Source organism: Vipera ursinii, assembly GCF_947247035.1.
Source record: "Vipera ursinii genome assembly, chromosome: 3".
NCBI lineage: Eukaryota > Metazoa > Chordata > Lepidosauria > Squamata > Viperidae > Vipera > Vipera ursinii.
Window position 1 is genome coordinate 210423275 of NC_139516.1, and position 17516 is coordinate 210440790.

The 17516-nt window shown below is 49.3% G+C and overlaps 1 protein-coding gene across 2 annotated transcripts; it reads left to right on the plus strand.

Moving 5' to 3' along the window:
• The first annotated feature begins 1449 nt into the window (after positions 1 to 1449).
• Positions 1450 to 15661, plus strand: PYCR3 (pyrroline-5-carboxylate reductase 3). 2 transcript variants are annotated; one of them, XR_014492011.1, is made up of 7 exons: positions 1450 to 1554; positions 6024 to 6088; positions 8014 to 8193; positions 10760 to 10972; positions 13614 to 13706; positions 14566 to 15117; positions 15261 to 15661. XR_014492011.1 is itself a non-coding variant. In XM_083358621.1 (6 exons), exons 1-6 carry the CDS (start codon positions 1470 to 1472, stop codon positions 14746 to 14748), a joined length of 819 nt encoding a protein of 272 aa, XP_083214747.1. In that variant the 5' UTR covers positions 1450 to 1469; the 3' UTR covers positions 14749 to 15661. The 2 variants fall into 2 exon arrangements, 1 of the variants encoding a protein (XP_083214747.1); XM_083358621.1 differs by having other exon boundaries at positions 14566 to 15661.
• Positions 15662 to 17516: the final 1855 nt, after the last annotated feature.

Consider the following 17516-nt stretch of genomic DNA (forward strand, 5'->3'; position numbering starts at 1 on the left):
TCTCCAAAGCACACGAAGGCAGGACAAAAAGCAACGGATGGAAACTAATCAAGGAGAGAAGCAAACTAGAATTAAGGAGAAATTTCCTGACCGTGAGGACAATTAACCAGTGGAACAACCTGCCTCCAGAAGAGGTGAATGCTCCAACACTGGAAGTCTTTAAGAAGAGACTGGACAGCCATTTGCCTGAAATGGTATAGGGTTTCCTGCCTGAGCAGGGGGTTGGACTAGATGACCTCCAAGGTCCCTTCCAAATTATTATTATTTAATTTAATTCCATTTATATCCCGCCCTTCTCCGAAGACTCAGGGCAGCTAACAAACTTAGCAGTAGCCTTCATTCTATTATATTATTATTATTATTATTATTATTATTATTATTATTATTATTACTATTACTATTATTATTATTATTAAGGTCTTTAAAGGCCAGAGACCCTCATTTGTGTTGTATTTCCCTACTTCAGCTCCCTACGTGCCACGTTGTCTTCTTTGAAACCTTAAGCCAGCTTCTATAACAGAATAACAGAGCCAGAAGGGACCTTGGAGGTCCTCTAGTCTAGCCCGACCCCCTGCTCAGGCAGGAAACCCTACTAAACCATTTCAATGGCTCTCCAGTCTCCTCTTAAAAACCTCCAGGGATGGAGCAGAGACAAGCTATGCAGAGTAACACAACAGAGCTGGAAGGGACCTTGGAGGTCTTCTAGTCCAGCCCCCTGTTCAGGCGGGAGACCCTTAGAGAATAACAGAGTTGGAAGGGTTCTTGGAGGTCTTCTAGTCCAACCCCCTGCCCAAGCAGGAAAACAGCTCTCCAAATCTCTTCTTAAAAACCTGCAGCCATGACGCACCCACCACTTCTGGAGGCGAGTCTACGCTCATCCCAAGCAGGGAAACTCAAAAGCCTCCTGTAAAAAAACAAAAAAAAACGCAGCTCTTGCCTACTTCTTCCTAAGTCCATCCTCAAGACTGGTTTTGCAAAATTGCCCTTGCCTTTTCCCTTAAAATGCTTTTAAACCGCTTCCCCTTGGATCACCTCGTGGTCCCCTATCCAAAGACTAGCATAGCTTAGGTTGGCAAAAAATTAGCCAAAGTCGGGCAGGTGTAAACGGGGAGGGGGGAGGGCGGGGAAACCTCATCGGAGCCCAGCATGGCGTGGAAGGGAAGCAAACGGCGGCTCTGGCGAAATAACGCGGCACCCCGAGACCTACCAATCGACCCCTCCGAACCCCGCAAGTGAGCCTCGCCAGCCGCGCGGCTGCTTTTAAGGAAACCCGCGGCGTGACGTCACGGGCGCTCGGCCAATCTGCCGGCCTCGCCTCCGGAAAGGGGCGGGGCGGGTAGGCGCCCCCGAGCGCGAGAGCCGCGAGCAGAGCCGCGCGGGGATTGGCTGCCCGGGGCGGCGCGCGGGGGGGGGGGGGCGTGGCCGGAGCCAAAGCTGGCCTTCCGCGGAGGGGGGCGGGCAGAAGAGCCATGGAGCCGCTGCGGGAGCTGCGCGTGGGCTTCGTGGGCGCGGGGCGCATGGCGGGCGCGGTGGCCCGGGCGCTGCTGCTGGCCGGTAAGCGGAGGGCGAGGCACGCGGGGTGCAGGCACGGAGGGGTCCCCTCCCCCGTTGGAAGACCCGGCTGGGGTCTTGGGACCCCGATTTGAGGGGCTCAGATGGCAAGGGGGGCGCAGAAGGGAAAGGGGTCCCTTACTTAATGGGATACCTTACTTAGAGGGGTCCCTAAGAGGGGGGCTTACTTAGAGGGAGTCCCTAAGGGGCGTCCCTTACTCAGAGGGGTTCCTTAATGGGATACCTTACTTAGAGGGGTCCCTAAAGGGCGTCCCTTACTCAGAGGCTACTTAGAGTCTAAGTAAGGGTCCCTTACTTAGAGGGGGTCCTTAATGGGATACCTTACTTAGAGGGGTCCCTTACTTAGAGGGGTCCCTAAAGGGCGTCCCTTACTCAGAGGGTACTTAGAGTCTAAGTAAGGGTCCCTTAGAGAGGTCCCTAAGGGGCGTCCCTTACTCAGAGGGTACTTAGAGTCTAAGTAAGGGTCCCTTATTTAGAGGAGGTCCCTAAGGGGCGTCCCTTACTTAGAGGGGTTCCTTAATGGGATACTTTACTTAGAGGGGTCCCTAAAGGGCGTCCCTTACTCAGAGGGTACTTAGAGTCTAAGTAAGGGTCCCTTACTTAGAGGGGGTCCCTAAGGGGCGTCCCTTACTTAGAGGGGTTCCTTAATGGGATACCTTACTTAGAGGGGTCCCTAAGGGGCGTCCCTTACTCAGGGGTTCCTTAATGGGATACCTTACTTAGAGGGGTCCCTAAAGGGCGTCCCTTACTCAGAGGGTACTTAGAGTCTAAGTAAGGGTCCCTTATTTAGAGGAGGTCCCTAAGGGGCGTCCCTTACTTTGAGGGGTTCCTTAATGGGATACTTTACTTAGAGGGGTCCCTAAAGGGCGTCCCTTACTCAGAGGGTACTTAGAGTCTAAGTAAGGGTCCCTTACTTAGAGGGGTCCCTAAGGGGCGTCCCTTACTTAGCGGGGTTCCTTAATGGGATACCTTACTTAGAGGGGTCCCTTACTTAGAGGGGTCCCTAAGGGGCGTCCCTTACTCAGAGGGTACTTAGAGTCTAAGTAAGGGTCCCTTAGAGAGGTCCCTAAGGGGCGTCCCTTACTCAGAGGGTACTTAGAGTCTAAGTAAGGGTCCCTTATTTAGAGGAGGTCCCTAAGGGGCGTCCCTTACTTAGAGGGGTTCCTTAATGGGATACTTTACTTAGAGGGGTCCCTAAAGGGCGTCCCTTACTCAGAGGGTACTTAGAGTCTAAGTAAGGGTCCCTTACTTAGAGGGGGTCCCTAAGGGGCGTCCCTTACTTAGAGGGGTTCCTTAATGGGATACCTTACTTAGAGGGGTCCCTAAGGGGCGTCCCTTACTCAGGGGTTCCTTAATGGGATACCTTACTTAGAGGGGTCCCTAAAGGGCGTCCCTTACTCAGAGGGTACTTAGAGTCTAAGTAAGGGTCCCTTATTTAGAGGAGGTCCCTAAGGGGCGTCCCTTACTTTGAGGGGTTCCTTAATGGGATACTTTACTTAGAGGGGTCCCTAAAGGGCGTCCCTTACTCAGAGGGTACTTAGAGTCTAAGTAAGGGTCCCTTACTTAGAGGGGTCCCTAAGGGGCGTCCCTTACTTAGCGGGGTTCCTTAATGGGATACCTTACTTAGAGGGGTCCCTTACTTAGAGGGGTCCCTAAGGGGCGTCCCTTACTCAGAGGGTACTTAGAGTCTAAGTAAGGGTCCCTTAGAGGGGTCCCTAAGGGGCGTCCCTTACTCAGAGGGGTTCCTTAATGGGATACTTTACTTAGAGGGGTCCCTAAAGGGCGTCCCTTACTCAGAGGGTACTTAGAGTCTAAGTAAGGGTCCCTTACTTAGAGGGGTCCCTAAGGGGCGTCCCTTACTTAGCGGGGTTCCTTAATGGGATACCTTACTTAGAGGGGTCCCTTACCTAGAGGGGTCCCTAAGGGGCATCCCTTACTCAGAGGGTACTTAGAGTCTAAGTAAGGGTCCCTTAGAGGGGTCCCTAAGGGGCATCCCTTACTTAGAGGGGTTCCTTAATGGGATACCTTACTTAGAGGGGTCCCTAAGGGGCGTCCCTTACTCAGGGGTTCCTTAATGGGATACCTTACTTAGAGGGGTCCCTAAAGGACGTCCCTTACTCAGAGGGTACTTAGAGTCTAAGTAAGGGTCCCTTATTTAGAGGAGGTCCCTAAGGGGCGTCCCTTACTTTGAGGGGTTCCTTAATGGGATACTTTACTTAGAGGGGTCCCTAAAGGGCGTCCCTTACTCAGAGGGTACTTAGAGTCTAAGTAAGGGTCCCTTACTTAGAGGGGTCCCTAAGGGGCGTCCCTTACTTAGCGGGGTTCCTTAATGGGATACCTTACTTAGAGGGGTCCCTTACTTAGAGGGGTCCCTAAGGGGCGTCCCTTACTCAGAGGGTACTTAGAGTCTAAGTAAGGGTCCCTTAGAGGGGTCCCTAAGGGGCGTCCCTTACTCAGAGGGGTTCCTTAATGGGATACTTTACTTAGAGGGGTCCCTAAAGGGCGTCCCTTACTCAGAGGGTACTTAGAGTCTAAGTAAGGGTCCCTTACTTAGAGGGGTCCCTAAGGGGCGTCCCTTACTTAGCGGGGTTCCTTAATGGGATACCTTACTTAGAGGGGTCCCTTACCTAGAGGGGTCCCTAAGGGGCATCCCTTACTCAGAGGGTACTTAGAGTCTAAGTAAGGGTCCCTTAGAGGGGTCCCTAAGCGGCGTCCCTTACTCAGAGGGTACTTAGAGTCTAAGTAAGGGTCCCTTAGAGGGGTCCCTAAGGGACATCCCTTACACAGAGGGTACTTAGAGTCTAAGTAAGAGTCCTTAGAGGGGTCCCTAAGGGGCGTCCCTTACTTAGAGGGGTCGGTTACTTAATGGGATACCTTACTTAGAGGGGTACCTTACTTAGAGGGGTCCCTAAGGGGAGTCCCTTACTCAGAGGGTACTTAAGAGGAGTCCCTAAGGGGCGTCCCTTACTAAGAGGAGGATTACCTGTAATTCAGTAGTATGTTTCAGATCCCTAATGAGAGACTCTTTGAAGCACCAATTGTTTCAGATTATTTGCCGTTCAAATCAATTAGGAATAACAGAGTTGGAAGGGACCCTGGAGGTCTTCTAGCCCAACCCCCTGCTCAGGCAGGAAACCATCTATCGTTTCAGACAAATGGCTGTCCAGTCTCTTCTTAGAAACTTCCAGTGTTGGAGCACTCACCGCTTCTGGAGGCAAGGAGTTCCACTGGTTAATGGTGCCAGCTGTTGGAAAATTCCTCCTTAGTCCCAGGTTGCTTCTCTCCTTGATCCGTTCCCATCCCTTGCTCCTTGTCCTGCCTTCGGGCGCTTTGGACAATCGCTTCTGCCTCCAGAGGTTGTGGGTGCTCCCTCCACCACTGGAGGTTTCGAAGAAGAGATTGGACAGCCATTTGTCCGAAATGGAAGAGGGTTAATCCTCCTCACTCTCAGGCTTCTCGTTAATTCTAGGTTGCTTCTCTCCTTGATTAGTTTTAGATTACATGTGGTCCTCAGTTTACAACTATTTGTTTAGTGATCGTTCAGGGTTACAACCGCACTAAACAAAGGGACTTATGACTGCTTTTCACACTTCCCCACGGTCACGTGATGAAAATTCGGACCCTTGCCAACTGACTCATATTTATGACGGTCGCAACGTCCCAGGGTGACACGATCCCCTTTTGCGATCTTCCTGGTCAGCAAAGTCTGATTTTAATTTTTGTATGTTATGCTTTTAATTTTCCCTGTAAACCGCCCTGAGTCCTACGGGAATAGGGTGGTATATAAATTTAATAAAATAAATAAAAACCTGTTAGTTACTGAACTGCAGCGATTAACTTAACAACTGTGGCAAGGTTACAAAATGGGGCAAAACTCACTTAACAAATGTTTCACTTAACAGAACCTTTGGCCTCCATTTTGGTCGTAAATTGAGGACTACCTGTACTCTAAAGTAAATGGGGGAGGGATATTGCTATAAAGGAAGAGGCAGGTTTGCTCCTGTATGTATGTTTTTTTACAATTTTACTGCTATCGTGGAAACTTACTACAGTCATGGAAAAATCTCAATTTGTTTTTTTCCACCTGTGTTTTTCTCACTGACCTTACCTCACCCCGTTTTCCCAGAGTCTAGACCTCTGGAAATTTTGTTAGGGAAAAGAAGTCCAGTTGCCTTTTGAAATAAAGTACCTTTTGGAACAATTGGCCGGATCTTCTCACCTTGACCTTCACCCAACTTAGCAGACGTAGCAAGAAATCTGAACTACTCTTCAGCAGAGGTGGTGGAATGTCCAGCCCATCTTTATTTAAATATTTACATTTTAGAGGTGTCCACTTCTTGTCGCTTTATCCCCTGTTGTAAGTCTTTGATGTTTACAACTCAAGTGAGTTTGCAATCCAGTGATGAGTTCTTCTACTACTGCTATCCTTTCTCCTCTCTCTCTCTCTGCAGGAGAAGTCCAAGCAGTGAATATACTGGCCAGCGCTCCATCCAACAGGAATCTGGACAAATTCCAGGTAAATAGGTACAGGCAAAGTTTCCCCCGTCCAGTCATTTCTGCCTTTAGGGGCCAGTAATCTCCGTTTCTTGGTTGAGGGAACCAGCATTGTTCAAAGACAATTTCTGTGGTTGTGTGACCGGCACAAAGGCGCACAGACCGCTATTACCTTCTCACCGAAGTGGTACCTATTTATCTACTTGCAGTTGCATGCTTTCAGCCTGCTAGATGGCCAGGAGCTGAGGCCAGGAACGGGAGCTCGCCCAATCCCATGGTGCTCGGGTTTCGAACCCGGGCTGTACCAGGTGGTAAAGGCTGCACAGAAAAATCACGTTAGCTTGGAATAGTCCTTTTTCTCCAATTTGTTCCCAGCCTGGACTGGTGGCGTTAACCTGTCTGAATTACATTTTGCATTGTGTTTTTATTAGCGTGGTGGTTGGTAGTCTGGATTGCCATCTTTCACGTTGAGTTTTCACTGGGTTGTAATCAACGCGATGACATTTAAACAAGCCACTCAATCCAGAGGCCTCCGGATAAATTGGATTACATCCGCCGTCAGGTCCCAAGAAGAGGGATGATTAGATTGCGTGCAAATTGCTGCAGCAAATTTGTTGTCTCACCTAGTTGAACTGTGGGCAAGGAAACACCAACTGGATTGAAGAGGAGCTGAAACTTTTGTGTTTCCAGAAAAAAAAGGCTTTTTTTTTCTTTTTCCTTTTCACTTGGAAAGGACCTTGGAGGTCTTCTAGTCTAACCCCCCCCCCGCTCAGGCATGAGACCCTATATCCGTGGTGGTGAACCTATGGCACAGGTGGCACGCAGAGCCCTCTCTGTGGGCTCGCACACTGTCACCCCAGTCCCAGGCCTTCAGCTGGGTTTTGTAAAACCTTTTTGCTTTAGGCCTCCGCCACCGTGTGCAAAAAAAAAGTTTAATCAAGCAATTTCAACTTCTCATGGGGAAAAAAAAGATCTCGCAAAGTTGGAATTGATTGATTGATTGAACTTTTTAGTCCCACCCAGTCTGCCGTTACCACCACAGCCACCCAATGGATTATTATTATTATTAATAATTTTATTTATATACCGCCCTTCTCCCGAAGGACTCAGGGCGGTGAACAGGGCAGAGATATCAAAAATACAAAAATACAAAAGTTATAAAATATTAAACATATGCCCAAGCTAAAAACAGTAAATACATATATTAAAAATGACAATAAAAAACCCAACCCATCCCCCATCAGGCCAAGCCGGCTTGTTCAAATAAATGTGTCTTCAGATCGCGACGGAAGGAGCGAAGGTCGGGCGCCATCCAGAGCTCAACCGGTAACTGGTTCCATAGCTCCGGGGCGCCCACAGAGAAGGATCTCCCCCTGGGGGCCATCAATCGGCATTCTCTGACCGGTGGCACCCTGAGGAGGCCCTCTCTGTGGGAACGCACAGGGCGGAGGGAAGTTGATGCTCCCTAAGGTACTCCGGACCCATGCCATGTAGGGCCTTAAACACCAGTATATTGAATCACACCCACCCGGCACCCAACGATACATAAGTGAGTTTTGGGTTGCAGTTTGGGCACTCAGTGTCTAAAAGGTTCGCCATCACTGCCCTATACCATTTCAGACAAGTGGCTGTCCAGTCTCTTCTTAAAAACCTCCAGTGTTGGAGCATTCACAGCTTCTGGAGGCAGGTTGTTCCACTGGTTGATTGTTCTAGCAGTCAGGAAATTTCTCCTTAATTCCAGGTTGCTTCTCTCCTTGATTAATTTCCATCCGTTGCTTCTTACCCTGCCTTCAGGGGCTTTGGAGAAGAGCTTGACTCCCTTTTCTTTGGGGCAGCCCCTGAGATACTGGAAGGCTGCTATCATGTCACCCCTATTTCTTCTCTTCCTACCCAATTCCAGCAACCGTCTTTTTCTTTCTTTTTTTACTTCCTGTTTCCCGACAAAAGAGCTTCTCCTGCCAGACGACCCACTGCAACCTGGAGGTGGTGGAGAAGTGCTCCATCGTATTCCTGGCCACCAAGCCCCACATCCTTCCGGCCGTTCTGCGGGAGATCAGCCCCGCCGTCACGCCCAGGCACGTCTTGGTTTCCATGGCTGCTGGCATCTCCCTCCACACCCTGGAAGAGGTGAGTTCCTGGAGGAAGCAAACCTGTAGGGATGCAGGCCGTCCTCGGCTTAATGTCCACAGTTGCTAAGCGAGACATTCATCAAGCGAGCTTCGTCCCGTTTTACAGCTTTTCTGGCCGCCGTTGCTAAGTGAATCGCTGCAGTAGTTAAATCAGTCGGACGGTTGTTAAGCAAATCTGGCTTCCCCTCCTCCCCCCTTGACTTCGTTCATCCTGTCTCACGTGAGCCTGGGACACGGCGACCGTCGTAAATATGAACCGGTGGTCAGGCCTCCGGATGTGAATAAACGTAACTACGAGGTGGCTGCGACGGTCGTAAGTGTGAAAAGCAGTCTAAGTCATTTTTTTGCCCACTGCCGTCCTAACTGAACGGTCAGTAAACGAACTGCTGTAAGACGAGGATTGTCTGTATGCGGGCATTTCAAGGATCCCCCATCCCAGGCTCAAGATGGGTTTTTGCAAACAGTTGCTGCACTTATTAAAGCCCAGCAGTCGGGGTCCTGTTCATCGGGGGTCCATCCTTCAGGGGGTTGGACTAGAAGACCTCCAAGGTCCCTTCCAACTCTGTTAACTCTGTCCCACAAGAGCCTTACCCAGGCTGGGCAAGAGGATCCGTCACTATCGCTGTCCCCAGGAACAGGAAATGATTGTTTCCCAGGCATGGCCTGGGCCCGATTCAGATTTTAGATTTATTAAATTTATATGCCGCCCTTCTCCCCAAGGACTCAGGGCGGCTCACAACAATAAAAATTAAAAAACAAAGTACAAAAATTAAAAAAAGAATTAAACAATGAATATAAGAAATACGGGACAATTTAACACAATAAAAACCAAATTAAAAACCATGGTCAGCCCAGGCTCGCTTGTTGGAACAACCAAGTCTTCAGGTCACGGCGGAAGGTCGTCCGCAGCTCCGGAGGCAACTCATTCCAGAGGGTCGGTGCGCCCACAGAGAAGGCCCTGCCCCTGGGGATCGCCAGCCGGCATTGCCTGGCCGACGGCACCCTGAGGAGGCCGACTCTGTGGGAGTGAACCGGGCGAAGGGAGGTTGACATTGGCAGCAGGTGGTCTCACAAGTACCCCGGGCCTAAGCCATGTAGGGCTTTAAAGGTAATTACCAGCACCTTGAATCGCACACGGAGGGTAACCAGAAGCCGATGCAGCTTGCGCAGGAGTGGTGTAACATGGGAGTATTGAAATCCTCCCATAAGCACCCGCGCGGCCGCATTTTGCACCAGCTGAAGCCTCCGGGTGCACTTCAAGGGCAGCCCCATGTAGAGAGCATTGGAGTAATTATTTCACATTTACCTCCTTTCTCCGTTTGAGTTTAATCCCTCTTGACACCTTCTCACATTTAACTTTTGTATATGGCGTTTTATATTTTAAGGGTTTCCTGTCTGAGCAGGGGATTGGACTAAATGACCTCCAAGGTCCCTTCCAACTTTATTATTTTATTTATTTATTTTACCTGCCCAGAGTCCAAAGATTACTTGTTTCCTTCCTTCCTTCCTTCATCCCTTCCCTTCCCTCCCCTCCCCATCTCACATAAAGTCTTGCCTTCTTCTCATTTTTAATTTTTATATATACTGTTTTATATGTTAATATTTTATTTTACCTGCCCAGGGTCCAAAGATTGCTTGCTTCCTCCCTCCCTCCCTCCCCATCTCACATATTCTCTTGCTTTCTTCTCATTTTTCACTTTTATATATAGGTATAGTTTCTCCTGCTTGAGCAGGGGGCTGGACTAGAAGACCTCCAAGGCCCCTTCCAGCCCTATTCCTATCCTATCCTATCCTATCCTATCCTATCCTATCCTATCCTATTCTATTCTATTCTATTCTATTCTATTCCTATTCCTATTCCTATTCCTATTCTATTCTGTATTCTATATTCTATTCTATATTCTATTCTATTCTATTCTATTCTATTCCATTCCATTCCATTCCATTCTATTCTAATTTTCTTTTCTATTTTCTATTTCATTCCATTCCATTCCATTCCTATTCTATATTCTATATTCTATTCCATATTCTGTTCTGTTCTATTATGTTTTATTAAAGGAAATTTCTCCTTAGTTCTAGGTTGCTTCTCTTCTTGACTAGTTTCCATCCGTTGCTTCTTGTCCTGCCTTCGGGTGCTTTGGAGAATAGCTTGACTCCCTCCTCTTTGGGGCAGTCCCTGAGATACTGGAAGACTGCTGTCATGTCACCCCTCGTCCTTCTCTTCATTAAACTAGACAGACCCAATTCCAGCAGATGTTCCTTGTATGTTTTAGCCTCCAGTCCCCCGATCCTCTTGGTTGCTCTTCTCTGCACTCTTCTCTGCCCTCTCAGCATCTTTTTTACATCGTGGTGACCAAAACTGTATGCAGGATTCACCAAGAAGCCAAGGCCTCACCAAGGCCTTGTAAAGTGGTATTAATACTTCACATGATCCTGATTCCATCCCTCTGTTAATGCAGCCTAAGGACTGTGTTGGCTTTTCTGGCTGCTGCACCACACTTGCTGGCTCCTATTTTAGGGATAGGACTCCGTCGTGACCATCCCCTTCTCTCCTTCCTTGGCAGCTGCTTCCCGGGGGCACCCGGGTCCTGCGGATCATGCCCAACCTGCCTTGCGAGGTGCAGTCTGGGGCCGTCCTGCTCACCCGGGGCTCCTGCGTGAGAGAAGAGGACGCTGCTCTGCTGAAGACCCTCCTGGCTCCCTGCGGGTTGTGTGAAGAGGCGCCCGAATCCTACATTGACATCCACACGGCGCTGAGTGGCAGTGGCGTGGCTTACGTAAGTCTCCTTCACTGCCCTGGCCTTGCTCGGCCTCTTACACAGCCGGTCCTCTGCTTAACCACCCTTTCGTTTAGCAACCGTTCGCAGTTACAACAGCTCTGAAAAAAAGCGACCCGGGGCTGTTTATTCACCCTTTGATGACCACCACATCATCCGCGCGCTTACGGGATCGTAATTCGGGCGCTTGGCAAACGACTCGTATTTATGACGGTCGTGGTGTCCCGGGGGTTGTGTCACGGGATCCGCTTTTACAACCTTCTGACAGGCAAAGTCAAGGGGGGAGGGAAGCCGGATTTGCTTAATGACCGTCTGACTTACTTCACGGCTGCAGTGATTCGCTTAACGACGGTGGCAAGAAAGGTTGTAAAATGGGGCAATGTCAAGGATTAGCTGCACTTGTTCCAAATTGCAGATAAGACGTCTGGCCTGTCCCTTTTCCATCAGGTAGTGGCTTTTTCAAAGAATCTTTTAAGTTTCTAGTCCACATGCAGGGGTTCCCATCAGGTCCTCTTCCTTTCTTTTTCTGTAACCTGATTTTGCCCTTAGGCCCCCCCCAAAAAATAATAATAATTAGGAACCCAAACATTGCAGGGGTAGGCAACCTGGGCTCTTTTATGACTTGTGGACTTCAACTCCCAGAATTCCTGAGCCAGCCATGCTGAGGGGAAAGGGAGAGGTTTCCAAGCTGAGCCAGGCTGACCAGGAATTCTGGGAGTTGAAGTCCACAAGTCACGAAGGGGCCATAGTTCCCCCATGCTGCCTCAGGAATTCTGGGAGTTGAAGTCCACGAGTCATGAAGGGACCATAGTTCTCCCTTGCTGGCTGAGGAATTCTGGGAGTTGAAGTCCACAAGTCACGAAGGGGCCATAGTTCCCCCATGCTGCCTCAGGAATTCTGGGAGTTGAAGTCCACGAGTCATGAAGGGACCATAGTTCTCCCTTGCTGGCTGAGGAATTCTGGGAGTTGAAGTCCACAAGTCACGAAGGGGCCATAGTTCCCCCATGCTGCCTCAGGAATTCTGGGAGTTGAAGTCCACGAGTCATGAAGGGACCATAGTTCTCCCTTGCTGGCTGAGGAATTCTGGGAGTTGCCAAGTCCACAAGTCATGAAGGGGCCATAGTTTCCCCATGCTGGCTCAGGAATTCTGGGAGTTGAAGTCCACCAGTCATGAAGGGGCCATAGTTCCCCCGTTCCGGCTCAGGAATTCTGGGAGTTGAAGTCCACGAGTCATGAAGGAGCCATAGTTTCCCCATGCTGGCTGAGGAATTCTGGGAGTTGAAGTCCACGAGTCATAAAAGGGCCAAGGTGGCCTACCCCTGACCTTGGGTGACCTCCAAAAATAACCAGTATATCTCAAGACATCCTCGTCATGGTCTCTAGAGATGTTGGCTTGTTGCCCTGTGTCAGGCATTTACAAAGTTGCACTTTAACACTCAGGTAGACGTCAATCTGTGGAAATGTCCTCGACTTACGACCACATCCGAGCTGAGAATTTCTGTCGCTAAGTGAGACAGTGATGTGAATTTTGCCTCCTTTTACGACCTTTCTTGGCCTGGTCGTTCAGTGAATCGCGGAAGTTCTGAAGTTAGTCACACAGTCACTAAGCGAACCCGGCTTTACCCCCGTTGACTTTGCTTGACAGTTGCGAAAGGTCTGAATTTTGATGCCCGTGGTCAGTGGGGGATGTGCCACGGTCACAAATGTGAAAAACGGTCATAAGTCTTTTTTTTTTTAGTGCCGTCATAACTCGGAGCAGTCTAAATGAACTTGTGTTTCATGATGGAGGAGGGAGCGTGAGATTTGGGACAGTTTTTAAAAGTTGAGAGGGATTGCAGTTAACAATAATAATAAATAATAAAATTGGAAGGGACCTTGGAGGTCATCTAGTCCAACCCCCTGCTCAGGTAGGAAGCCCTATCCCATTTCAGACAAATGGCTCTCTAGCCTCTTCTTAAAAACTTCCAGTGTTGGAGCATTCACAACTTCTGGTGGCAAGGAGTTCCACTGGTTAATTGTTCTGACTGTCAGGAAGTTCCTCATTAGTTCCAGGTGGCTTCACTTCATGGTTAGTTCATTCAGTTAGCCCTGTCCTCCCATCTCCTCAAACCTCCAAAGCTTTATGGGCCGTCTCCGACTTACGACGGCTCACTTAGTGACCGCTCAAAGTTACGACGGCATGGGAAAAGGTGACCTATGACCGTTTTCCACCCTTGCAGCCTCCCCGTGTGACCAAAGCTTAGTCGCTTGGCGACTGGCTCATACGTACGACCGTCGCCGTGTCCCTTAGGGTCAGGGGATCCCCTTTTGACACCTTCTGACCAGGAGAGTTGGTGGGGGAAGCCGGATTCACTTAACGACCAGGGGAACTGACTTATCAGCTGCCGCGATTCGCTTAACGAGCGTAGCAAGAAAGGGCGATCCATGGGGCGAAACGCGCTTTAACAAACGTCGCCCTCAACCGCGGAAACCGTGACCGTAGGCCGAGGACTAGTTTTCTTCTGCCTTGGAGGGTTCTCTGCCACCTTGGGGGCCCATCTGAAGGAAGGCCGCTCATAGCCGAAGCTCTCCTGTGGATGACCTGGTTCACCCACGGCGATACCTGGCTAGATTGTGGTTTGTTTCCTCCTCCTCCTCCTAGGTCTACATGTTCGCGGAAGCCCTGGCGGAAGGGGCGGTGAAGATGGGAATGCCCGGCCCGCTGGCCAACAAGATTGCAGCTCAGACTTTGTTGGTAAGGAGTGAGGGGGGCAGGACTTGGGTTCCAATTCACACACTCCAGGGCTTCTTTTTTTTTTCGGACCCCCCGTTTTTCCGTCAAACTCCAACGTCCCGTGTTTGTGCACCATTCAGTCTTGAGTATTGCAGCAGGCAGGTGCCCTTGAAAAGTGCAGGTAGTTGAGCCTTCCACTCCTCTTCCTCCTCCTCCTCCTCCCTTCCACAAACCCCACTCCCTTCTAACAATGATTATATTACCTAGTTGGATAATGAAAGGTCTGCAAGAAAATCACCAAGCTCAGAGAATACCAAGGACCCCACAGTCGTCGTCCTCCTCCTCCTCCTCCTCCTCCTCCTCCTCCTCCTCCTCCTCCTCCTCCTCCTCCTCCTCTCCATAAATCCCACTCCCTCCTAGCAGTGATGATGTTACCTAGTTGGGTCATGAAACGTCTGCAAGAAAACAGCCAAGCTCAGAGAGCACCAAGGACCCCACAGTCGTCGTCGTCCTCCTCCTCCTCCTCCTCCTCCTCCTCCTCCTCCTCTCCATAAACCCCACTCCCTCCTAGCACTGATGATATTACCTAGTTGGGTCATGAAACGTCTGCAAGAAAACAGCCAAGCTCAGAGAGCACCAAGGACCCCACAGTCGTCGTCCTCCTCCTCCTCCTCCTCCTCCACAAACCCCACTCCCTTCCAGCACTGATGAGGTTACCTCCTTAGGTAATGAAACGCCCTCAAAGAAACATCCAAGGTCAGAGAGCAGCAGGGACCCGGCAGTTCCACCCGGAGCTACAGAGATTCTTTTTTTGTCGCTCCTTCGTGCTCTGTCCATCCTTTCCCTTCGTTTGATTCCTCTCCTCTCCTCTGTCCTCCAGGGAGCAGCCAAAATGATCCTGGCAACTGGGCAGCACCCGGCTGTGCTGAGGAGTGCCGTTTGCACCCCAGGCGGCACCACCATCCACGCCTTGCACGAACTGGAGAAGGGGTCCCTGCGTGCCACGGTCATGAACGCCGTGGAGGCGGCCACCAGCCGGGCCCGTGAGCTGGGCAATAGGTAGCCAGCTGTGCCTTGAGGCTGGTGACACCGCGGTTCTTCTCCAAGAAATCCCTCTGGACGTGGGCTTCTCGCTGGCGTAGCGGGCCCAATTCTGCATCCGGAAGAGCAAAGGGACCATAGCTTCCCCCCACCCCCAACTCCAAAGGAAATTGTCGGGACCCTGCCCATCGCGAAGACAGCGCCCACCCCCCCCCCATTTTGCAGATTGTGATTGGCAAATGCAGTCATTCTGCAACGCCGAATGAGGATGCCAACGAATGCGTGTGGCATCGTGCCCACTTCCAGACACCCCGGTTATTTGTTACGACCTGCTACGATCCATTCCAAAGTTTTCCATTGGAGGAATAAACGGTCGGGATTCCGTGGCTGGGTATGAGTTTGTCTCTTGTGGGTTTTTTTAATTTTAATTTTATTATATTTATATAACATTTTATATAATATATTTATATAATATTTTATATATTTTTTTTCCCCCTGTCTCTGCTGATTCTCCTTTCTTCTGCCTTCTGAAAGCAAGAGATATTTTGCGGCTGTTTTCCAAGCTGGAGGGAGCTCTAACGGAAGTAGCTACAATGGAGAGCAACTAAGATGATTAAGGGCCTGGGGACAAAAACATATGAAGAACGGCTGCAGGAATTGAGCATGGCCAGACTCTAGAGAAAAGAAGGACATGATAACAGCGTTCCAGAATTTGAGGGGCTGCCCCAAAGAAGAGGAGGGGGTCCAACTATTCTCCAAAGCATTAGAAGGCAGGGCAAGAAACAGTGGATGGAGACTAATCAAGGAGAGAAGCAACCTGGAATTAAGGAGAAACTTCCTAAAAGTGAGAACAATTAATCAGTGCAACAGCTTGCCTCCAGAAGTTGTAAATACTCCAATATTGGAAGTTTTTAAGAAGAGATTGGACAACCATTTGTTTGAAATGGTATAGGGTTTCCTGTCTAAGCAGGGGGTTGGACTAGAGGACCTCCAAGGTCCCTTCCAACTCTGTTTATTCTATATTCCTATTCTATTCTATTCTATTCTATTCTATTCTATTCTATTCTATTCTATTCTATTCTATTCTATTCTATTCTATTCTAATTCTACCCAGTCTGCTCTGCTCTGCATTACATTTACATGTTCTATTCTATTCCATATTCCATTCCATTCCATATTCTGTTCTGTTCTATTCTGCACTACTCTTACTACATTATGTTACATGTTCTAATCTATTCCATTCCATGTTCTGTTCTATTCTCTATTCTGTTCTGTTATATTCTTATTTCTGTTTCTATTCTCTGTTATCGTCTCTTCCATTCCCAATAAAGATTCTATGCTATGCTATTTTATTCCTAACAGTGAGAACAATTAACCAGTGGAACAGCTTCCCTCCAGAAGTTGTGGGTGCTCCATCACTGGACACTGTTTCAGATCAGCTCAGTCTGTCCATGCCGGGGTTGGTCACTCACACTATGCCAGGCTGAGTCCCAAGGTGGTGGGTTAGCTCTGGCCGCCTCCTTCTCTCTAGGCCCACATGTGTGCATGCTCACACACACAAACACACACACACACACACACAGACAAACACACAATTTCAGATGACTTTACTCCAGCTGACAGTCAGAACAATTAACCAGTGGAACAACCTGCCTCCAGAAGCTGTGAATGCTTTTAAGAAGAAGCTGGAGGCTTTTAAGAAGAGACTGGGCAGCCATTTTTTTTTAATCCCATTTATATCCCGCCCTTCTCCGAAGACTCAGGGCGGCTTACAAGCTTAGCAGTAGCCTTCATTCTATGTATATGCCTGCTTGTTAGGGCTTTCGCCTTCCTCCCCCCAGCGGCATTATTACAAAGTCAGCTTAATTGCCCCCAACAATCTGGGTCCTCATTTTACCTACCTCGGAAGGATGGAAGGCTGAGTCAACCTGGAGCCTGGTGGGACTCGAACCTGCACTAATTGCAGGCAGCTGGTGTTACTTAGGGAGGCATTAGCCCACTGCTCCACCAAGGCTCTAAAATGGTAGGCTCTAAAATGGTTTGTCTGAAATGGTAGGGTCTTCTGCTTGAGCAGGGGGTTGGACTAGATGACCACCGAGGTCCCTTCCAGCTCTATTCTGACTGATTGATTGATTGACAGTAAAGCTCTCTTTGAACTCGAGAAACCCTGGTTATTGTCTCATCAGGTTCCCATTTAGCGCCCATGATGCCCAACACACTCACTCAGTGGCAAGAGCCGGGACAGCCAAGGGTCTCGTGTAGGATGAAGCAGTTCAAACACAACGCAGTTTTGCTGGTTGCAAAACTCTCTTTGAAGTTTTGTCCCAATCGTAACACAAGCCGCTGATTTCCTCTCTTAATTCTACATCGTCCTTGACTTACGACCGCGACTGAGCCCCCAAATTTCTGTCGCTAAGTGAGACAATTGTTAAGTGAGATTTGCTCCCACTTAGCCCCCTTTCTTGCCACAGCGGTTAAGTGAGTCTCTGCAGCCGCTAGAGTTAGTAACCCGGTCGTTCAGTAAATCTGGCTTCCCCGTTGGCTTTGCTTGTCAGAAGGTCGCAAAAAGGGGATCACGCGACACTGAAACCGTCACAAATGCAAGTCAGTTGCTGAGCGTCTGGATTTTGATCACTTGACCGTGGAGGATGCTGCTACGGTTGTAAGTGTGAGAAACGGTCATAAGTCCTTTTTTTTCAGTGTCGTAACCTCGAACAGTCGCTGAATGAACTGTTAATTCGAGGACTACACATAGTCCTCGACTTAAGACAACCAGGGACCAGAATTTCC